Source organism: Myripristis murdjan, chromosome 24 (genome assembly GCF_902150065.1).
Source record: "Myripristis murdjan chromosome 24, fMyrMur1.1, whole genome shotgun sequence".
Lineage (NCBI taxonomy): Eukaryota > Metazoa > Chordata > Actinopteri > Holocentriformes > Holocentridae > Myripristis > Myripristis murdjan.
The window spans coordinates 14,046,359-14,070,894 of record NC_044003.1 but is presented as its reverse complement, the minus strand read 5'-3'; the positions used below and the strand labels follow the sequence as shown (position 1 = coordinate 14,070,894).

Below are 24,536 nucleotides of genomic sequence, written 5' to 3'. Positions count from 1 at the left end.
TGTGCCTTGTCAAACATATTTCTTATGTGTTATGACAGTCTAAATGAACTTTTACAAACTGAATCGTCTGTAACACTTGGACCTGTTGACATTTTCTGTCTCTCTCAGCATCAGCTGGATGGTTGCCGGGGTAACCACTGAACACAAAGCAGAAACTGCGGGCTTGAATCACTGAATGTCAACACAAATCAGCAGGACAGTAACAGTCACACACACAACCACAACCCCCTCCTACTCAGTGGTGTTGCGCCTGCTGTAGGCAACGTCAGAGTCATCAGAGTAGTCATCAGAGTCTTTGGGTCAAAGCATCAGAGAGTCTGGTTAGCAAAAACAAAAATATAGAAGCTGGTATAATAAAGCCAAAACCAAATGGAGCCACAAGTGATTACTTACTTTTCCTCAAAAAGCAACTAGTTACCTCAAGTTACTCTTTATGCAAATTAAGGTGTTACAGTACAAACTGTTGCTGTGTTTTAAAGCAGTAAACCAGTCTTATTTATACCAAGCATACTTTTTTTAAACCAAAAAACAGCATGTTGTCTGCACAAGATGCCACAGGGTTTTCAAGTTTGATTTATTTAATTCTAATTTCTTACAAGAATTAGAAGAGTGAAGAAACTACAGCAACATTTTTTCACTAATTACCACAAAAATCTGTGCAACACTGAGGACTGGTTCTGTTGAGAAAGAGACCTGGGAATCTGTTGTAGCTTTCCCAAATATAGGGCACGGACGCATACACACATATGCATGCATGCATGCACGAACACGCACACACACAGATGCACACACAAACACACACGGAGAGAAAGAAAACATGCAAAAAGAATCACTCAGCCTCTGGCTTCTGGCTGCCTTAACAAATCACAACTGTTTCACATCTCATACCATCAAGGACGCCTCTCCTTGCGATTCCCATTTAGAAACAAATTTATCAAACCATTCGACTTTCTTCCTCCCTTTCTTTTTTGCTGCGGAGCTCTGAGAGTGTGGTCGATTGAATAGAGGAGGACAAATGTTGGGGGGGGCAGCAAGGAAAATGGTGGTGTAAATTTAACGTGACTGTTCTGTGTTGCATACCACTTTGTTGCCTGCAGCACACACACACACACACACACACACACACACACACACACACACACACACACACTCACACACATTCAAATCTAAACAGCAACACAAATCTAGAGGGATTGAAGCAGGGTGTCATGATGAAGGTGAGTGTGTGTTTGTATGTTCATCCATTCTGACATGTAATTTGTTCTAAGTCTTTAATCAGATGCGATGAAAGGCGCTTATTTCCTTTAAATGTTTTTTCACGTTGTAACAGATTTTCAATGTGTTGAACTCTGTGATGCTCCCAGCACCAGCTCATAGCATTTTTTCAAACCCTGGCACTCCATAGCTATGACAGGCATTCTCAAAGTGCAGTCCACAGGCCTTGGAAACGTTTCAGGTGGCCCACGATGAGTTGAGGTGGCATGATGAAAGCATGCCTTATATTTGGTCTGGTTCCAATACAGCTTTACACCAACCTACATCACACAGCACCTTGCTTGTAAGAATGGTAAAACTGTACCCTCCTGGCCTAAGCTGTCGAGTTAGGAATGGTTGCATGCCAGCAACTTGCAAGAAAACTTGTATAGCAGATGTATAGCATTTGAAAAAAACTCTGACTATGCCAGAGTTTTGTAACCTTGTTGAAGGCTCTTGCAGCCATAGTTGTCCTATAAAGGCCAAAAGCCATAGTATACAGTATGTGTTATTACTTGACCAGCTGCTGAGATTTCTGGCTCTCCAAACTTGCTTTCTGTCAATATTTATCCTCTAAATATTTAGTTTATTTACGTCTGTTGTGACTCTAATAGGCTCAGAAGTTATGTGGTCATTTGTCTCTGATTTGCTATCATTTTCCAGATCAGAAAAAAAGGGTAAACAAGCAGCAGATGTTTAACTTGTATGCCTGGGGTTTTAGTGTCTAAGTCCCTCTTAATAATTTTGTCATTTCTGAACAAAGATAACAGATTGGCCAAAGTCAGTCACAGAGCAGCCAGCCCCGATATTTCACGTGTACCATCATAATGATATGGTGTCAACACAGAAGTAGTTTACTTATGTCACATAAAAAAAACTTATGCATTTTATGTTACATCAAAGGATTTCTGGGTAATGAAGTCCTACAAATTTTTTAAAATTTTAAATTAAATTAAAAATTCATTTGCTCTGGGCCGCCATAGTGCAGTGTTGCCAGGGCAGTTTTAAATGTTATGCCCGCTTTTCATTAAAAAGTACTTGAAATTTTTATTTCTTTGGTTCTTTTTGATCCTGCAGCTTGGAGGAGCTGCAAGGTTGCGACATTTTTTATTTTGCCCTCTGATATGTTGCTTCAGAGCAAACAGATTGCCATCCTTGCCGGTCCAGATGCACAACTGAGTTTGTCCCATTCCCAGGGTTTTTAGTTTGTGTTTTGTCCCTCTGTTGTGAGAATGTTAAGAGGATGTAAAAGAAAAGAGTTGGACTGATTGTGTGTTTGTGTGTGTGTGTGTGTGTGTGTGTGATGCTTAGTTTATATAAAGGCCTTAGTGCCTGACTGTCAGACTAGATTAGCCTTTTCAGAGACGGTCTTCCACTCCAAACATGTTGGCCTCGCTCTGTGTTTTTAATGCTCTTATATTTGCCTTTGTTCTCTCTCTCTCTCTCTGTGTATGTTTTCTTTTTTGCAACAGTTATAAAGAAACATTTAGTCTTTATTCTAGTGAGTTCAAGCATTTCATTTATTTTCATTGTCTTCACAAATTGGAGAAGCGAGCAGCACTTTCGGTCTGTTTGTATGAACAACGGGTGTTTGTTTCCTGTTCAAGGGCATCCCTGAGTGTGTCTCTGCTTCATAATTAATGGATGTACACAATGCATGTGAGGTCTCTCACACACTGAGCAATTACACCTAGTGGGACCATAAGTCTGTGCAAGACAAAGCATTCAATTTCATTGGTGTGTGTTTGTGTTTTCACCGTTTATGGTAATTACCAGTGATGCCACAGCTATAGTTTACACAGTTGATGTCACTTACAATGATAAATGCTGGGAGCCTGGAATCCATAGACTTTAGTGAAAAAGAGATAAGTGTCCCACTTACAGTCTCATATAACTCTTTACCTAATTAAAAAATAACAAACCTGTTGACATATGTTCTGGTTCAGACGCTCAGTTGATTCAGCATTTACTTTTCATGCATATGCTATAATTAGTTTCAGGATAAATTAGTCTGAGAAATTAGTTTGTGCTCTGTGCTGTGCAACATTTTTGGCACAGAGGAATGATTGAAGGTAATGCAGAAAGAGATTAGCTGGAGGAAGATGAAACGATGAAAAGAATGACTGGACTAATGTACAGGAGGATTTTCTTCTCCAAATGGTGGATATTCAAAAAAGGTATCCACATAATTCTTCTTTGTAACAAAATATTAAAAGTAATGCTGTCAAAGGATTAATTTTCTTTATTGTTTTTTTTTTTTGTTTGTTTGTTTTGTTTTGTTTTGTTTTTTGCATTTTCAGTTCTCCCGAGTTTCTCCCATAGTTTGGTCAGATTTATGAATCAGCCCATTTATGATGTGTTACAAACAGTAACCCCTTTTAGACAAATGCAGTCTCCATGGTAACCTTACAGGCATCTTCACTCAAAACACCATTAGGCTGGTGATTAAACATGGTGTGTTGTATTAAATGGAGACAGTCTCAAAGTGCCTGGAGACTTTTTGGTAATGCAATACAGCCGTTTCAAGCTAGTACCTCTAAAGTGAAAACTGACGAGCAGCCTCTCGATAATAATCAAGTATTCCATTAGCTGGTTTTGTACACTGAAACTCAGAAAACTGAATTAATCACTGGTTTAACATCAAGCGCTCCTCAAAGCTGCACTACATGGTTTCCGGCCACTAGAGGTTGTTGGCAGCTCAAACTCCGTCTGTCAGTACTTCTTCCAGGTTCACAGCAGCTTTGTTGTATAAAAATGAGAGTTAAGGAAAAAAAAAATGATACATTTCGTAAGGCGCTTGTTGGGTTATTTTGATTATTTTGCCCCTGACCTCCAATCAGAAAATGTAGTGAAGCTGTAGTCTTTCAGCTACAAGGTCACCACCACAGGGCCATTTGTAGTGACAGACTCTCACATGATTGATCTGAAATTTGGAGAATGTGCTGTTTCAGAGAAGCTTTGAATTAAGTTGAAGCAGGGAGGGCGTGAAAAGGGCAGAGGAGAAGCTTGGTCTTGGGCTGCTGAGAAATTTAGAAAGCTAATACCAGGAAATAACAGGCTGGCTATGAATTGTATCATGGCAAGACACCCACAGTGATGACTCTCACATCGCAGGTCTGTAGAAGCTTGCAGGGCTTACCTCGCCATCACCAACAACAGCTTGACTTTGATCATTTACTGAAGCCATTTGTCTCAGTGCACAGGACTGAGAGCGCTTGGCTTGCTGCTTGCTTGTGAGTGAGTGGGCAGAAAGGGAAAGGTGGCAAGCTGAACTTTGGAAGAGCTGCTGTCAAACATGTTCAATGAACTTTGATGTGTAACTCAAAAAAGTGGGTATATCGAGTGCATACCATTGTACTGTTCAAAATTATTATTTTTTTTTTTCTTTCATACTTTTTTGACCAGCACTAGAGGTGGCAGGGTGGTTAGAGAAATTGTCCTGTCATTGAAATGTCGCAAATTTGATCCCCACGAGAGCTAACACTACAACTGCATGCCTTTTAACCCCCTCATGCTTGCTGATTGTAAGTCACTATAGATGAGAGTGTTTGCTCTTTCAGGCACAAACCATACAATATCACAGCCAATTTCATCCTTCCAGATGGTCCAAGACAAAAAGTCAAGATTGGAGTGAAAATGGCACATATTTGCTCACATAATGTAACAAGGTCAGCACGGAAAGTCCCGATCTCTAAATGCAGTCTGGGACCATCTGCAACATCCCCGTCATTTTCCAACATGTTTGAATTTTTTTTGTCATTATGTCTTGTTGTGCGAGAGGGGTCTAGTTCTGCGAGGCTTCTCGTTCAGTCTTGCAATGTGCTAACCCTGTTGCTTCATCCTAAAGTGTGCACACTGCTTTGATTAGGGCTGGATATTGAGAACCACATCTGAGTTGGAACCGGTTTCAAATTTGACAAGAACTGGGATATCATTCAAAATGCGACTCTGCTTATCAGAGATAGAGTCCGGACTGGGCTGCATATTTTTGCCTGAACCTGACCCGAGATGGCAGCATAGTAACCGAGCCTGACCTGAAACAGGCATTCTGGGCTAATGGCAGGATGTCGATCAGGTATGCAGAGTGACAAGCAGGCAGAGAGAAACAGACAGACAAAAAGACAAAAACAAAACACCAAGCACAATATACACCCAAAAGACAAACAAACACTCATACAGACAAACAAGCCTCATCAAGGCATAGTTGTGACAATTTCAGCCATTTTCTTTAGGGTTAAAATCCAACGACAAAAAAGTCAGTTCTGATTTTAGCCACGCCCACGTTCTTTTTTTTTTTTTTTTTTCCCAAATCTGCATCTGAATTATTTTGCCCCAAAACAAATACAAATACAAATAGTGGTGCGTTGGCACACCTCTACTGCTTATTGGTTCTTATAACAAATTTGGTCCTGCAAATACAGTGCATGCCACCACCTGCATGCACGGTACATGTGCTTGCATGATGCCTCCATATCAGCTAGTATCGATGGTGGTTAAAGCTCAGGTAAACAGAGGTGAAAGTAGACTGGTACTGTCTGGTACCTTCTACCGTTAAAAGATTCAGTAGCCTACTGCTACAGTTAAAAAAATAAATAAATAAATAGTGTTTTTCTCTTTGAACTAAAATGTTCTGAGTGATTCTTAGTGGCAGATATTGATTTTTACCTTCTTCTTACTTAGTATCTTCTAACACTCTCATGCACACACGCACAGAAACACTCATACATCAACACATGCAGGGAATGCACACACTAGCGGGGTATGCACAACACTTTCACACACACACACGGACACACACACATGCACACACACATGCACACTGGTGTAACAGCAGGGAGGTGAAATGTCCTCCCCTCCTTTGGTGCAGACTCTGAAGCAGGTGGCTGAGGAAGCATAATGACAGATTAATGAGTTGAGAAAATGTGCTTTGAGAGGATTAATCAGCCAGTCAGAGTGGGATGAGGGTCGAAAATCAGACTAAGATGTAATTTACATTGTCTACTGTTTCTGTCACTCTCGAGTCTCTGCACCCCCTATTTCTTCTGTCCCCAACATTTTTTTTTCTAAACTTTCTTCAGCCTTTTGTCAAAGCAGAAACAAACTAATGCACTCTTGATAAGGATATAAAAGGGCAGTTTGTTTCATCTGAATACGGACACATATCACATAACTCTGGCTGAGCAGACATATGCCAATTTTCTCCTATATCTCAGTCTGTTTCTACCTTGCCCAATTTACACAAATGAAAAGTCTGCAAATCACTGCACTGAAGTTTTCAACACACCTACCCAATGTGACTGGCTGCCGCCCAGCAAAATTTGCTTGCCGTGAGAATGAAGTTCAGAGTTTTCAACCTGATGCAAAAGGAAAAGTGAACTTCAAACGCTCTTAATGTCTCTCTTCACTCCCGGTCCTGGGAGAGAGGAGAGACAGTAAATGAATGAGAGGCAGAACTTTGCTGCTTTGCCAGATAAGCTTCAGAAAATGTAATGTAAGACCAAAGATACCTGACCTCCTCCACTTGGGACAACACCACACCTCTCATCTGGATGATTTGGCAAAGGCTAACTTTTTCTAGGAGATAACCATGGTGTCACATTGTGGTGGTGCAACATTTGAAGCTAATCCATGCTTCATGCAGGCTATGTGGTCTACAAAGAATCGGATGTAGTAATACCTCTGTAGTAAGATGTAGTAACAGATGTAGTAATACCTCTGTAGTAACAGATGTAGTAATACCTCAGCATTTTTTGAAAACGGTGGCCAGTGTGGCAGCGGCTGTATCTCTGCTCTAAAAGAAATGCAGGAAGTGAATAGTGTCGATTTACTATGACAACGGCTCAAACTCAGTTCTCTCAAGCTGCTTTGACAGCAAAAACCATTAATTCAATCAATCAAATTTTATTTATATAGCACCTTTCAAACAAATGCATGATATTCAAAGTGCTTTACATCTTGATTGACAAATAAGCATAAAATAAGAAGTGAAAGGACAAGGAGACCGATGCACACTCATAAAATATGGTTAATTTTAAAAAAAAAAAAGTGAATGAAAAGATTTAAAAACAATAAAAACATCAATACAAGAAAACAAAAAACTCAAGAATAAGATACTGAATAAAATATAAAAACAATATGAAACGATTTAAAACAATAAAGACACAGCAATAATAAAATAACTCAAGAATAAGATACCGAATTGTTACCAAATTGTACCGAATAATTGACCAGCGTTCACAGAGACTTGCCACACTCTCCACGTCACTAGCACCGCAAACGTACAACAGAAGTATGAGTTCGTTGTCAGCCGCAAACCCCTTCAGTGTACATTAGAGATGACAGTCCAGCTAAGCCACAAGGATGGTGTCATCTGCCAGCAGCAGAGATGCCAGATTGCTGTGGCGTTTCTGCGCTGCACTTCCCAGAGATCACCTGTCAATCAATCATTTTTGTCCAATATTGTATTACGCTTTTCATGGATTTTGGAGTTGGAGTTTCTTCCTTATCTGTTCAACCACGGTGACTACCTCTCAACATGCAAATTACACTGCTTTTATGTATATTCTGTATAAACAAGCAGGGCACTAAAATGCATCACTTCCTATGCCGCAGAGCATTTTTAACAGGAAAGAGCTACCAGACATGAGTTTTTAGAACAGCAAAGCATTTAGGATTTGGCTAGAGGTTGAATCACTACTATATAACCATCAAATGCTGACGGAGAGAATAATAAAATAGACAAACATGAACATATGGTGGTTGGTTGGTGGTTGCCATGGCGGTGCGCATAGACGCAGCGGCTACAGCTCTCCACTCTCGGTGCCGTATTATATGTTTTTATCTGCGTGAACGGTTGTGTTTTTAGCTTAAAACACCACCTTATGTTGGGCAATGTACGCGTACAGTCGTCAGCACCTTTTGAGCTTGGGATTGTGCTGCGAGATACCAATTTCGCCAGACTTTCATCGCTACCAGGACATTCTGGAGGACGCCGTTAGAACACCGGGGTCTCCGTGGATAGTTCTTCCCAGTGATAAGTCCAGGAGGAAACGTAAACAAGCAAAGGAAACAACAGTTATCAGGACCTTTTGAGCTTGGGATTGCGCTGCGGGATGCCAATTTCACCAGACTTTCATCGCTGCCAGGTCATTCCGGAGGACGCCGAGGCTGCAGGGCCGGCGCATTGACACGGCTGAAAGGAAAGCCCTTTGGGCAGCCGCCTCCCAGCATTTTCCAGCGCCAGGTCCATGGCGAACACGGGATGGCGAACTGTGCTTGCACACCCAACAAGTGTTTCCGTGACTGTTGCATTTTTTCTGATAGCAGAGACATGGCTGTAGCCATCTATTACTGGACTTGGCTATTCAACTAGCAGAATGCACAATGCTTTCTATTCTCCCCTGCACTGAAAGGACTGAGCCTAATTTTGTTGCATTATTATACGTATATGATTGTGCAATGACAATAAAAATCTATCTATCTATCTATATGGAATTGTTATTATTGTTATATGACGAACTTTGCAGAACAACATTTGTGTTCAATTTTTGGCATGCTTAGCCACAGCCAGACATCCCTAAACCTTTCATTGTCATGCCATGCTCTCTGCAAAGAGGTGATTGCAAAACATGGACCCAGGTTACATGAATGGGGCTCTTGCACAGGCACAGTGTAGCCAAACCAGATTAGACTGGAGCCAAACAGGACGTCTTCAGACAGTCATCTTTAGATTTGACTGTGTCTTTCCTCCAGAGGTAGCAGCAATGACCTTGTCTTGGGGTGACAAGCTGGACACCTGACATCTTCTCTCTCTCTCTCTTTCTCTCTCTCACACATCCACCCACCCGCCCACACACACACACACACACACACACACACACACAAAACACACACACCAAATGGTGCAGTGGCAGTCACTGATATGCCAGACACTCCCTTGTCACTTGTGAAAGACTTATACACACATATGTTACTGGCTTCTTTTCAAACAGGTAGACACACACACACACACACAAACACAAACACACACACACACACACACACACACACACACACACACACACACACACACACACACACACACACACACACACACACACACACACACACAAACACACAGGTGTCTGTCTGGTGGTGAGGTTGTGGGCACAGTTGATCCCTAGACAGATTAGGCTGCAATCAGAAATCTCCTCAGGCCAGCCCTGGAATCTCTCTCTCTCTCTCTCTCTCTCTCTCACTTTCTCTCCCTTCTCGTTCTGACACACGCACACACACTGTCTTGCTCCCTGAGCTCTAAAGTCACAGACTTTTCATTTGTACGGACAGGCAGAAGTGACTTGGCTCGTAGCTGGGGAACTCACAGGGTTCATGTAAGGCTGTTTCAACGGTGTACGTACAGTTTTAATAGATGCGTGGTGCCACGTGGATCTGTAAAGTAACTCTCACACATATTCATTCACTCACTGACAGTTAGCCTCTCTGCCTCCGGTGGCCATGAGGACGTATGACTGTGACAACAGATAACATCCATTCACTTTGCTTTATATCTACAGTATGGCTGAGCAGTGTATGGTGCTTTGCCTTAATGACACTATTTGTTTAAATGCACTGGAAATTTGGATTCGACCAGTACACTGGTTTGCCAATACATGTAGCTCATATTTTCCTTTTTTAGGTCAGATATCAGTCAGTCAGTGAAATACATCACTATTATGGAGGTTGCCGGCACACAACTAGTCAATATGTTTATATTTTCCTGTTGGATGTCTGACTGGTGAAATGATTCCAGTGTGGTGTGTGGGAGCGTTTTCCCCAGCAGCTTCAGGCATGGCAGTCTGGAGAACCTGCAATGAAACCTGCCCCGTCCTGCCAAGCCTCAAAGAATTTCATCAGCCTGGCTTTCAGTGGAGAATTTTAGTGTCCCTCGATGGTCTAAATGTTGTTTCAGAGGCTTTTCCACACTGATAAGATTGTGTGGAGTGTCAGTCAGTCTGCCTGCAGAACCAGTGGGAACCACAGAGAAATAGGTTTTCCAAACACTGAGGCCTCATTGTGCTCTGTTAAGTGTCACGCGGATCAACCAATTCGAGAGTGCAGAACATCTTTTTTTTTTTTACTTTGGGCACTCCAACAAGAATATTTCTCTGCTGGAAACATTGACTCTTTGAAATGTTTTGGCATTGACTTTAAATAGTGTGGATATCAGCACAAAATGTTGGTAGCAATAAAATTAGATCATGTCTTTGTCAAGTCTTGGTGAGTCAGGCAAAAGGAAGCGATTTTTCATTACTCTTACTCTGCGAATGGTTTGTATGAATTTTGACAAAATGGTATTTGTACCTGTGTATTGAGTGTGTAGACAAATTCTGACGATAATTTATTCACTTTGCGCTCTGTCTCTCTCAGCTTTCTAGACCTTAACGCTGCTTGATAAATGTCCTCTAAATGCCTCCACAACTCAGAGTCTAAGAAATGACAAAAATGTAGAAGTGCTGGCAATTCTGCATGTGCTCCTCAGGAAGTTTGATAATCCTATATCCTAGGCTTTCTCTCTCTCTCTCTCTCTCTCTCTCTCTCTCTCTCTCTCTCTCCCTCTCTCTCTCTTAGTTTTGCATTTTTCTTAGTCTCCGTCTCCTTAGCCTTTTCCCACCGAATTTGCATTTGGATTTTTTTTTTTCCAGGAGAGCATTTTCATCATTTCAGAGTTCATCCTGACATTTCCAGCCTCTGAGCTCTTCATCTGTCTTTGTCTCGCAGCTATTACCTCAGACCCATTTAGTTTCAGGCCAGGAAGAAGGGAAGGGCATTAATATTCTCTGGTAACATAGGTGCACATAAATTTGAATAAAGTTGCACCCTGAAATAAACTCTTTTCTTGTTCTCTTTGTCTCCTCGGTTTGGGTGAAATCTTCATCTCTTAGCTAATATCGTGATTTCTTGTGTGTGTCCGTGCAGGTATGACTACCAGGAACTGCTCCATAACTCCACTTTCTGCCTGGTGCCACGGGGCCGACGCCTGGGATCCTTCCGCTTCCTGGAGGCCCTGCAGGTGTGTGTGTGTGTGTGTGTGTGCATAAAATGACTTTTCAGAAGTTGTGATTCAAACCCACAGCTCCAATCAGACCAGAATCTTTGCTCCTACATATTTTTGTATCTGCAGTCCCCTAAATCGAGCTGCATGAGAGCACAGATACTTGATTTTGTCCTGAGGAATACAACATGAAACAAGGCTGGGTGTGCCCACTTGTGACCAGACCTTTCTGCTTCTATGGTGAATTTTGAGCGGTAGTCTGGAGGCTGGGGTTTAGTTAATTTTTATGATCTACTGATAAAGAATAGCAAGGACTAATACCATACAACAAGGACTAGCTCTATCTTGTTGGTTTATTATGTAGATAATGAGGGGGGTGTGCCATCACATATGACATCTGACACTGTTGGATAACACTGACATGAAAGTGAAGAATCATGGTCTAAGCATTTGTTATTTATGTAGGCTGTGAGACATGCATTATTTCAAATATTAGCATTAGCAGTGATGACACCTAAAAGGCATATTTTGCCATTTTATCTAACTTAGCTGTAACAGCTGGTTGCACCATTGCTACTTTAATATTGGGGAAACTCCATTGCTCCTGGTACCTAACATGCTATTTTAGCTAAATGCATAGCTCAAGTTGAGGGGCAATTCTTTCAGCATCCATGTGACTGGCAAGCCCTGTGTCTTGTGTTTTTTTTTTATGTCTTTTTTATGTTTTATGTTGGAAATGTATCACTTGAATGCCACTACTTTCGTTGTATTTACATACAATGACAGTAAAGGCTTTTCTGATTGTTTCTAAGGCAAGAGGAAATTGCAAATTTGAATATGAGAACCAATCAAAACAAGGCTCAAATTCTTAGTAAATAGCCTACTGCTGAATGAATAGAGCAGGTCCAGACCAGTGGGTGTAGCTGTTTGCTGCCTCATGCAGTCGATGTCAACCAGGCTTAGGAATTACCATAAATGCATGAACATGTTATACTGTGACAGACATGATTTTAAATGGCCTCCTAAGCAGTGTCCCTATGGAAAGTCACTTGTTATCAACTAAATGTTGTTAACTTGTTGCTAAATATAATGACTTCACAGCGATACATGGCACACTGTATCATTTACTCTCATCTTTTCCTGTACCATGACACACAAGTGCACAAGAGTGATACCAGAGGCTAAATAAATTCACTCTGTATCTGGCTTTTCTGTGCTAACTGAAGCTTGCAAGCCCCGCTAACAAACTGATTTACAATGTCAGGATTATTTGCAATATAAAAATTAGCAGCCCTAGCTACACACACAGAACAGGCATCCAGACTTAAATTTGTGTTCAACTAACATAGTCAGATTGTCCCTCCAGGGCTGTACCATGTCCCTTTCAAGATGTTCAACTTGTTAAACATGAGACAAACTAACTTCTTCAGCTGGCTGCCATCTGCTAGCTCAACCACAAGTATATTGTGTTTATGATCTTTATGATTTAAGACTTCTTAGTCGCCCTGTAGCGCTGCAGTCGGGCACTAAGTAACCACAGAGGCGAAGGATGGCCTTAGTGGCCTACCCTTAGAAACAGTTGATCTCACTGCTATTGACAAACTGTCATCTGCCTGCCACAGAAAACCCAGTTTCTTTAGATACACCACTGAAAATAGAAAGGATGCTTACACATCCTCAGACAACAGAATTTTTTCAGCTTTCATTAGCACCTTGTTTCTATCCGTCTTTCTGTTGGTTTGACATTTTGTCTTTAACTATCTGGCTCTGCCCTGTGCCTGCCTTTGGCTGTCTTGTTCTCCTTGTTCTTGTTCTTGTTTTTCCCTTGCTCTCCTATTAGATATTCTGCTGAGGACACACTCCACACTCCCATTCTGGAACAAATAGTGTGCAAGCTTCCCTCTTCAGCAGTCATCCAGGCAGTGGTTTATATATAAGGTTTTATAAATAGGCTTTTACCAAGTGCTCTCAACTTAAATACAAGAAAAATACTCTTACCAATTATTACTGCTACTGCTACTACTCTACTACTACTCCTACTACTACTGTTACTGTTAATATTAATATTACTGCTACTTCTACTATCATTGCAACAACCAGGTGTTAAACTTTCCCAGAATCGGTACACTCCCCAAGCACCCACACCTATAAACGAATAAACTACTAAAATAAATATAACATAATTCCTACAGTCTGCCCATTTCCCCCCATGCTTATATTCACTGTAGAAAAACAGAAAAATATAGGCAATACAGGTCTACAGAATATTGCATCACACTACTTTCCAGAGTATAGATAGATGAAATCAATATATAAGTATCTAGCCGGAACAGAGTTGAATATTTAAAAACTGAATATATTACAGTAGGTGCAGATGCTGGATACCAACACTACAGTTTTCTGGGAGCCATTATCAAGTGTGTTAACTGTATGTCTATCTGTCTGTCTGTCTGTCTGTCTGTCTGTCTGTCTGTCTGTCTGCATGTGCATTTAACTGCATTTTGTCTTATACGTTACATTATAACAGTGCCACTTTCTGAATGTATGTAAACAAGCATGTATGTTAACATTTCAGGTGTGCCAAGAAATACCTTTATGATAGGTTTTCAGATTCTAGTTTGACAGAGGGGAGGAGGGAGGAAGAGAAAAGAAAAGAAAAGAAAAGAAAAGAAAGAAAGAGAAGCCGTCGTGGCTGAGGTTGACTACTAAAGTGCAGTGGAGAGAAAAGCAGTGACAGGGAGGACAGGAGGAGAGAAGAAAGATGGGAAGAGATGAATTGCAAGGAAATAGTGAAAGGAAAACAAGAAAAAAAAAAAGAAAAGAGAGTCATCTTAACCAAGGCAAACTAATCAACACGGTGGGAATTTTCACACATAGCTCACTGATCGTGGTGTTTCACAGAGCTTCTTTAAACTCTCAGCTCCTGCTGGTTGACAATCCAGTCTTACTTGAACTTTAAATAAAAGATGAGAGTTATTGAGTTTTTTTTTTTTTTTTTTTTCCCACATCTCTGTTGTTTCCCAGCTAGTTCAGATTACATAAACACATCATACCACATGTTGTAGATTGATCTTGTTAAGAAGTTGTATTGCTCACTGCAGCAGCTCATTGTTAAAGTTCCTAAAATATCCTGTGGACAGACCTTTTCGTCAGCCTGAAGCCATAACCCCAAAACTGCAAACTGAACCATTTTACTGATTCTATTTCCTTGTATTCTCTGAGCAATAACTTTGATACTTAGTAATGGCTTCTTGGTGGGTACTCAGCGCCATCAATAAAGTTTACTCTGGGACTGAGATTACGTCTTGATTAAGATTAATGCTGTACGTTTTTTATTTCTCCTAAAACCTGTTATGCTAGCTGACAAAGGGGAACTTGTCAAATTATAAAATGACACAGGAGTCATTACTGCTTATTATAAAACTGTTATGATAAGGTTTTAAAACAAAGCCATATGCTGGGAAATGGCATATAGATCATGCATAAAACTTGTCTAATGGCAAAACGGAAAAATAAATAAATAACAGCACGGCTTTTCTGTTTGAATGTGTGATACTGCAACGGAGTTTCTTACTCATTAACCAGAAATGATGAGCCTCATCTTGTAATGAATCCACTGCTACACAGCAATGCAGAGGAGGAAATGAAAAGCACTCCTGATGAATTAAGTGCTATTAATTTATTATCTGAATATTGCTGCACACAGAGAGAGTTAAAAAAAAAAAAGAAAAGAAAAGAAAGAAAACAGTTTGTTTTCTCCTTAATCTTTTTGGCACCCCTGTGTTTTCACGAAACTCCAATTTGGAACATGTTGAAAGTGTCTCATCAGACAGAAACTACCTAAGAAGATAAATCCCTCAACAGAAATAAATAAATAAATAAAAAAACAAAAAACAAAAACTAGAGATCCCTTCAAGCACTTTGCTTTAAACTTCTGGATAAACTTAATGTGCTACTGAGATCTCTCTCTCTCTCTCTCTCTCTCTCTCTCTCTCTCTCTCTCTCTCTCTCTCTCCCTCTCTCCCTCTCTCTCTCTCTCGCTATGAAAACTTGTTTTAAAGAACATTTTTGTCTTCTCTATTTCTATTTCTATGTGCAATTTGTGCTGTGAGGCAAAACAGTCTCCTCAAAGAAATAGCCCTTTTCATGGATGGATTAACCCTAAAAGAATGGCATTTTTGGAGGAATCGGAAATTGTTTTAAACTTGGGTCGAGACTCAGTAGTGAATGTGATCCTGATCACCTTATTTCACCTGAATCTGTATCTCTGTTGACAGCATTAAGAAAAGATTTCAGAAAAGTCACTACTCAAGAGGTGCATGCTTGTCAAAATCCAAACATCTTGAAATGGGGGAAATGGTGTCTCTCATCATCATCCCTCTCTCTCCTCCCAGGCGGCTTGTATCCCGGTTCTTCTGAGTAACGGCTGGGAGCTTCCTTTCTCCGAAGTTATCGATTGGAGGAAAGCTGCCATCATCGGGGACGAGAGACTGCTGCTACAGGTAGTTCAGTGCTGACAGAGGATGGAGGGATGGATGGATGGATGGATGGATGAATTAATAAATAAGATGAAACTGTCATGTCACCCAGGGACAAAACTGGATTCGTGAAAAGTACATTTCAAATACAGCATGTGTGCAGGGTACATAATAGGTCAACAAAGAAAATGTATATGAAAAGATTACATTTTAAAAATAAAAATTGCAAAAATATATATGATACATGAGTGCGTGAACACAAAGGTTTATTAAAAAAGAAGTGGAATGGATTTACTTATTTATTTATTTATATGCAGCGGCTAGTTCAGGTTTGATTTTAGGCCATTTGCAAACAGTGTCTGAGTGGTGAAATGCCAACATCTTTCTCGTCATAATCCCCATCTCCAGCTCCAAATCCCCCCGGGGCAAACACAGAAATCCAGCAGCAACTGATTCAACCATAAAAGAAGACCACATAGATCAGAGATGCTTAATCAAGTCAGTGGGAACAGAAATACACTCAGATGCACCACAGGCCGCCGCTTTAAAGCAGAACAGTCGGTCCACTGTCTAATCCCCGACCTTCCTTGTAAATGAATCCACTGAATAAAACCACATATTCATTCACTGAGAAACAGTGTAGGGTGGTAACAAGTAGCTACATAATTCATTAAAGTAATGCTTTTATTCTAGTTGCCCACCTCTCAAACTATGGCTGCTGGTTTTATCTGGGTGGAAATATCTTCACTGTAATGATATCACAAGGTAACAGGACAGCCAGAGCATTGGACATCATCACTGATTAACTCCTCTGATCTGATGAAACTGACTTAATCCAGTTTTCAGAGGTCGGCAGTTTTGGATGTGCAGCAGAAATGTATTAACTTAGTGCTCTCAAGGTGCAAAAAGTAAAGGGTACCACTTTACAATAAGACTACCTGTATAAAGGGTTTATGAATGGTTTCTATTTAGATTATTAATTGGATTGTAAATAAATCCTTAATAAACAACTGTAAACAAGTTATAATACAGTTTTCATGCACTGATTCAGGCTCACAACTATTCTGTTGAATCTCAAATCTTGCTGGTTGTTTAACATACTTTACTTGATGTTGCCAAATAGTGAGCCTGTGTAATAACTTATTTTATGATTGTTAAATAATGGTTTAGAGTTTACAATCTAATTAATTGCTAAAATTAATCATTCATATATCCTAAGGGTTGTCTTATTGTAAAGTGGTACCAAGTAAAGAATTACTTTTGAAATGACATACAAGTAATATTTGATGCATTACAATGCTTGACAGGAGTTACAGAATTTTTGAAAACAATACAATGGGTTTAGCAGCCTTGGAGTCAAGAAACAAACACCATGTACAAGAAATGAGGCAACTGTGTGTAAACTTTCACTTCAAATTACAAAGGTATGGTGAAGTGCAACACGCAGCAGGTGCACTGGTCAAACCTAACACACCCTCTTGCCAGTGTATTTGGCTTGACTTGTTTATTGTAGGACTTAATCACCCTCTGTTTTTGTGCCAAGCAGAATATATGATATTTATTTTTTGTAATTACTCTCTGTATTACTACCCGCCACCTGCATGACTTTTATTGGCATCTGGGCAAGAATGTGTGTGTGGGTGCATGGATGTGTGTGCATGACTGTATGTGTAACATTTACCAGTCTTCTATCAGCACCCAGTAATAATAATAATAATAACATTTTTACTCTATGAGTCACTCAAAAGCAGACAAGCCTATTAAAAACTTGGCTTTTAGAGCAAGAAAAACAGTGTCCGTTTCATCATCAGACATCACCGAGAGCCACCCTGATGCATTAATGCCGCTGCAGAGGTTTTGTTTCGTGGTTCTCATTTACTTCTGCAAAACAAAGCCATCCCTCTAAAAGCATGTTAATTGTTGGCTGGGGTAGTGTGTGCGAAGTGAGGAGTGACGGAGCGAAACACTGACCGTTATTAGGGAGTTTGCTCGGACCCAAACAAAAGGCAAAGTGACAGAGCAGTTTTGTTTTTCAGATCATTTTAGTCGCTCAATGCAGAAATGTGAGAGTTGTGCGGATAAAAGCAAGGGCTGGTGGATGAGGATAAAAGCAAAGAATTCCTCGGCTTTTAAGATGTAGAGTGACATTTAGCATGTCATAACACAGAATCCGAACAGATGGAAGAGCTGAACCAAAACACACACTTGATGTCAGGCACACAGAGACAATTAACAGCAAGTTGGATTTGGGGAACATCGGCTGACAAGCAGTAGGAGTTAGAGAACGCATTTTTGACAAGCAGTTGGATTTAGGGACCACAGCGGAGAGCTAAGGAGCACTGTGTACAGTAATTTGCTGTAAAATACAGGGCAAGGGATTTTTTCCCCTCCTGCAGTTAATGTTTTTATTTACGTCAGAGTTTTCAAGTGGTTTTGAAGAAACCTACTTTCAAGTTGCCATCATTTTTGTCCTTGTTCACTAAATCCCAAGTGGAAGAAAAAAAATTGCTGTCACAAACAAAGTAGAGCTACTTTTTAACTGCATTGCTGACAAGCATTTGTGTGTACACACAGCACCAAGTAAGTACAGAATAATATTGTGTCTGAGTTTTAATGCAATCACAAGCAGTTGTTGGTTGACGCCATGATTTACAATAAAGCCCTCTGCTCACAGGTCAAACCCTGTTACAAAGCTCATATGAACCTGATCACCATGTTATTTTCAGTTTAGCGTCATTAGTAAAGCGAAGTTCAAATCCCAGATGAGTGACTTTAGCTGCCAGTGCTAAAGTAGATGCACTCTTTCAGATTCTGTGGGTGTTGTTTTCATATAATGAATATAAATTAGTTAGGGAGTAATGTAGCCCTCTGACGCTTTGCCTCACAAATATCAGATTTCCCAGCCACAGTTTTGTGCAGGTGCGCTGTTACGCACATTTACACCTATCCAAGCCCAATTCTGAAGCCATTCAGCCAAAGGGAAGGTTACTGTGACTTTCATCAGAAATAATCTGAGGGTCAGGTGAAACATTTCAATCGGTGCAGAGGGCTGTATGAAACTTTTTTCATAATGTCTTGTAGGGATACCAATAAATATTCTTCTGGTCCTTAAGAAAATCTGCTCATGAACTCTAGCATCACGCAATTCTCCAATCTGATGAAAACACAATATTTTATGTGCAACCATCCCAAACCAGTGCCAGGATTGATATGGAAAAGCTAGGCAGCCTTAGGGTCAAAGTAGGAGCCTGGCATGGATGTTAGTGGAAAGGTAAAAATGAGTGAGACAACTGGAGGCGACGTGCATATAAATTCAGGCATCTCACCTATGCAATCTAAATTTTGCCAAAGTGTGTAACATCACAGCAGAGGCGGTCCTGGCTAGTTTTGCGCCCTGGGCGAAACATCCTGTTAACTAAGAATAACACACTAGAAATTACTCATAAAGCTATATCACATATAGCTTACAAAATGTCCTGTCAGTGTATAGGAAGTTATTTAGGTTACCATAGACCTACGTATAGCAAAAAAAATTAAAAATTCCACAGTCAGAACGTATTGTTTACCAAATCCACAGACTAACAGGCCAATGTGAACTTGCACTTGTTGTGTTGCAAACACAAACTAGCCTATGGGTGAAATTAATTCCATGACATGATGCCTAAAATTCTAATAGTTGCTAGTTCAGCAAAACTAAAAAACAAAAAAAAAAAAACAAAAAAAAAAAAACTTCTGTGGCTAAGTGGCAACATATTAGCAAGAGGCTAATAAATAGGGTATAGGCTACTGTTTCATTACATGCACAATTAACGTCATGCATAGAGACTTGCATACCTTTATCTTTTGAACGTTTCTCCTCTTCTTCTCTCCTTCTCTTTCTGAACTGGGCACCTGATGTTTTTTTTTTGGGCTTTTGTCCATGATACTCCATTGACTTTTGTTGTTGTTGTTGTTGTTTTTTTTTTTTTTTTTTTTTTTTTTTTTTTTTTTTAACATAACCCAATAAATTACATGTAGCTATAAGGGGTCTATATTAATTTTATGAATGAAATACAATTTATTTGGAAGCAGCAGTTTGTGTTGTTTGGCCTGGGATCTTTCATATCAGAGGTTAGTCTATCCCCCGCCCCCCTCCCCTTTGCTTTTCCTGAGACTCACAACCTGCGCACAGCCTCTGCAGTCGCAAGTTGATCCCCCGCGCCCCCCTCCCCCTTGCCTTTTCTTCTGACACACACGACCTGTATACATGACTCTCAGCAGCAAGTTGACGTGATAGTAGGGGCGCCTTAGCGTCCACTGCACCAACTTGACATGGAAATGAGCGATATTAGTCTAGAAACGCTTTTTTTTTTTTTTTTTTTTTTTTTTTTGGACGGCGCTTGTGCGCCCCCAAGTAGATTGCGCCCTGGGCGGTTGCCCACATTGCCCATAGCAAAAACCGTCCCTGCATCACAGCACATTCTGCACGAGACAAAAACCAACTTCATCATTTTGAAAGTATGACATTTCTTTTTATTAAGATGCAACACGATTTACTTGTAAAAAATGTCATTGCTCTCTGTTTGTTCCTGCCATTTTCTACGCTGCTGCTTTCTCATTGCGGTGATATCTTATTTGTAATGAGGATGCAGATCAGAGGTTTCATTAAAAATATATAAATAAATGAATGCATAATAATAATGTACGAGTCGGTGCTAGAGCAGTGCATGAGCTAAACTTGAACTTCAGTGCAGCTTAGTGAATATAATAAGTTAATTAGTTATAATTATTTAATAATATAGTTGAAGTTCACTGCTGGTGACTGAGGGTAGATAACTTTTTTGGGATTAATTTACACTTGAAGTTGACCTTCTGAGCTGCAACAGGATGGACAGTATTGTTGCATTGGTAGAAGTGTTAGAGATGTGTTCAATTTTATAATAAACAGTTAAAAACTCTGGAGTTGGAAATAATTACTGTTTCAAATAAACCCAGTATCTCCAAGAAACCTGTTGCCAGCCCAAACCTCCCAGTTTTTTATCCTAAATGAGATGGGATGAACAAGTACACCATGGGTATGTGTTATGTATGTGTTATCGGTTTCCTTATCACTACTTTAAATGGACGGGGCTTAAATTGGGAAAATGGGCGGGACCGAACCTGAAGTTGGTATTTTAAGCCTGAAATGGATATGGGTTGGACAGAGGTTTGATATATTTATTGTTTATTAGAAGAGAACTATTATATACTTGTTTCATTTGAGTATTCAGGTCAGTCCTAACAGATAGCTTTCATCCACACAACAACACAAACATGTCTCTGCTTGGTGAACACATTCTGGATGTTTGCCCTCTTTGCCCCTCTCTCCACACACACACACACACACACACACACACACACACAGTCCTACAACAGTCAAGCTGTAACACCTGCTGAGAGAGTTGAATCTCATTACTTTCAATTACATCGCAGAGCACCGTGATCCCTGGCTGTTTAATATGTGGAGTTGACTATTCCCCCATGGAGAGGAGACATAAACAGCACACACACACACACACACACACACACTCACTCACACAGACACACACACATGCTTCCCCCCCACTGAGGAGTATAAACACTATTAGAGACAATAGAGGGGAAGAGAATTGAGCTGATTTGATTGCTGTTATTTATATTCCACCTCAGAGAGAGCGAAACAATTAAAGCTTGCAGTGCTGTCAACAGCGCCCGGTGACGTCAATGGCAACACCATTGCCCATACTGTCCCTTCAGACTCCTTTCATTGTGAATTTGACGTTTTCTATGATAATAATACTCTTCGAGCACCAAGCGGTTTTTGTTTTTAAGCAATGTTGAATGAGTTGTTGCAGCTTTTCTTAAACATCCTTCTCCTTTTTCTGGCAAGCGAGTGACGCCGCTGCTCCTCTGCTGTTTGTTTCTGTTTTTCCTGCCACTCATCCTGCTGTGGCCACGTTACATTTCCTGCTCTGTGACAAGTAATCTATCCATCCAAGTTGCAGATGGACATGGAAGAAATCACTTCTTGCAAAACTCATTTTTATAGACTTGTTTATGTGATGATGGTTTAGCAGGTGTTTTACTTAATTACTCCACTGTCAATGTGTTATAATTTATGTACATTTTAATACACATCCAACTTTTTCATTTTTTATTTGTTTGTTTGATTGTTTGTTTGTTTTATCTGAGTGTGTTGTGCTGCTATCTATTATCCTGCTGCAGAAATAAAGGACTGAGGTTTCATTAATAGTATTATTGAATTATTATTATCACCATCATGGGGCAGTGGTTGCAAAAGAAGGATTCACATCACCTCATTCCACTTCTGCCTCAGACTGCCAGTATTTATTTACAGACTGCAGTTTGTAAATAAATACTGCCAGACTAGTTTGGCATAAATTAACGTCAGTTTTGGTTTAAAAATGGCTCATATTTACAAGAGCAGAAATCATACAAACGAAAGTGTAAGAGTGCAAATTGCCATAGTAACTCCTTTACTGTGAACAAATCAAGTGCACAACAATGCATTATCAACTACAGAAATATTACAGAAATACTACAGGCAGCAATGGGTGTTCTCATCTATCAGGTATCAGTAGATGGATTAATTAATTAGGTCTTGATTGGTCAGGATAGGTATGAGTATTACCATATAATTACAGTACAACACTGATACTGTTACCAGTATGGGTATCTGTATCGGTGCTGTACTGTAATTCTATAGTATTGTATAGTACTGTACTGTACCACATGGTACGGTGATTATATGGATACAGATACCAGTATCTGAATCGGTGTATTCCCGTTTTCTACGGATTATTGTTATGCACTGATTCTTGCAAATGAAAATTCTGTTTTCTGATCATTAGACTAGTAGGCCTATTCTTATTTTTATCCTTATTATTAGTCATGTTTTGTATAAAACAAGTAAAGTGACAGTTTATTTTAATTTGTATAGCATTACTGTAATTATATGGATATTGGTTTAGTTTGGATCGGTTTGTGTGTTTACCGTTTCCATTATATCATTTGCCCCTCCTACAAGTTGCTGTTGCATCTGAAATAACAGATAACTGTAATGCATTGTGGTTGATATTCACCTCTGGAGTGACCATTGCAGCAGACTCTCACTTCACTCTCTCACTACAAGGGTCGAGCTCACCAAGCTCACTTCAGTTTCTCAGACAAAATGGAACGGCACTTATGGTGGTGGCGGGGATTCCCTCAGGGGCAGGTGCCGAGGACAAGTCAACAAGGACAAGTTAAACCACTGATGAAATGTAGTGAGGGACCTTGAGTGTAGTCCTTATACTTTTTGACCATTTCTTACAGCTGCTGTGTTGCACTTTTTCATTGTCATGTTTCTAGTAAATATGCCTGGATGCCATACTTTTAGGTTGACCATGTTCATACATCCCTCATTCGCTGGTCTTATTTCAGTTCTTATCTTTGATGTATCCTGTCATGATTTGCTACAGCTATGGGTTAGTTTCCACACATTTTGCTTTTCATCACTTTCAAATATGCATCTCACATTGCACAAATTGTGCTAATTTGCATACCATGTCCATCAGTGAGCCTCTTTTAGACTGTAATGGTTATTCCAGTGCCTCTGTCAGACAAGTTGGCAGTGTAACAGTCAGTGTAGAGGGTCTCGGGTTGTGGCCAGAGCTCCAGCAGGATACTGGGCACTGAAAAGGGCAGGCTCCTGAGCAACACTGCCTATAAGAGCTCAGAGGGCCATTTATGCTTTCTCTCACTTGATGAAGAAAGAGTGAGTTGTCCAGCTCTGAACAGAGTATCAGGAGATCCTACTGCTCTATCTTCTTGATACATAGCTGGATATTTAGCTCCCAGATCAGATTGTTGTTGGTCTTGATGGCACCCCTCCACAGCCCCTCCCTAGTGGTGTCACTGCAGTAAACCAGTTGCTCATGTGCTCTGTGCCAGTGTAACCAGAAATCTCACCCTGTCTCTGGTGCATCAAGAAGACAATCATGAGCTTCTTCATGTTGACATAAAATTTGGGCTCCCAGTGGATCTGCAGAGCTTTTTGTACTGTAGACCAGCACAGAATTCCTTTGAATCAGAGGAGCCTATTTATTTATTTATTTATTTAATAGGGACAATGCATATTCATGAGCATTTGAGTGAAAGATACACCCATGTAAATATGCCAGAATTAGTAAAAACAACTACTTTTCATCTGTAGTCCCTAGGCAGGTGACATAAAGACTAACAAAGACAAAGACATCAAACAGAGCAAAAGAGACAAAAAACAAACAAACAAACATTTTTCCAAACAATTTAGGCAACAAAATACAACAAGTACTACTACTGCTGTTACTACCACTGCTGATACTGTACTATTACTCTCACTATTAGTGTTATTACTCGTACCATTTCTTCCAGTTAGTACTAATGCTACTTATACTATCACCACAGCAACTATCTGCTATTGCTGCTAACGTCATGCTACTTCATATTTTATATTGGAAAGTTTTTTTTTTTTTTTTTTTTTTCTTTACAAGCACAGTCAGTCAAAAAAATCAATAAAAAGAAAACCTGTCTCACATATTTTCAAAAGAAGAATTACATCCTGTCCAACCTCAAACCCCATCAATTCACCACATTACTAACACAAACGTGCACACACACACACACACACACACACCTTTATCCCTCTCCTGTCTTATGGCAACATAAAATAGCAAAATAGGAGATGGGACAAATTGATCTGTCCATGACTAGATAAAGCAGAAAAGGGAAAAAAA

At 40.0% G+C, this 24,536-nt stretch overlaps 1 protein-coding gene across 2 annotated transcripts in view; it reads left to right on the top strand.

Annotated features, from left to right (window-relative positions):
- The window catches only part of LOC115356151 (exostosin-1-like), a 257,153-nt gene that overhangs the window by 181,099 nt on the left and 51,518 nt on the right, over positions 1-24,536 (top strand). For both annotated transcript variants that reach the window (XM_030047193.1, XM_030047192.1), the window contains 2 exons: positions 11,209-11,302; positions 15,679-15,786. In XM_030047193.1, the coding sequence (XP_029903053.1) occupies positions 11,209-11,302; positions 15,679-15,786 (202 nt within the window). The remainder of the gene's footprint in view (positions 1-11,208; positions 11,303-15,678; positions 15,787-24,536) is intronic.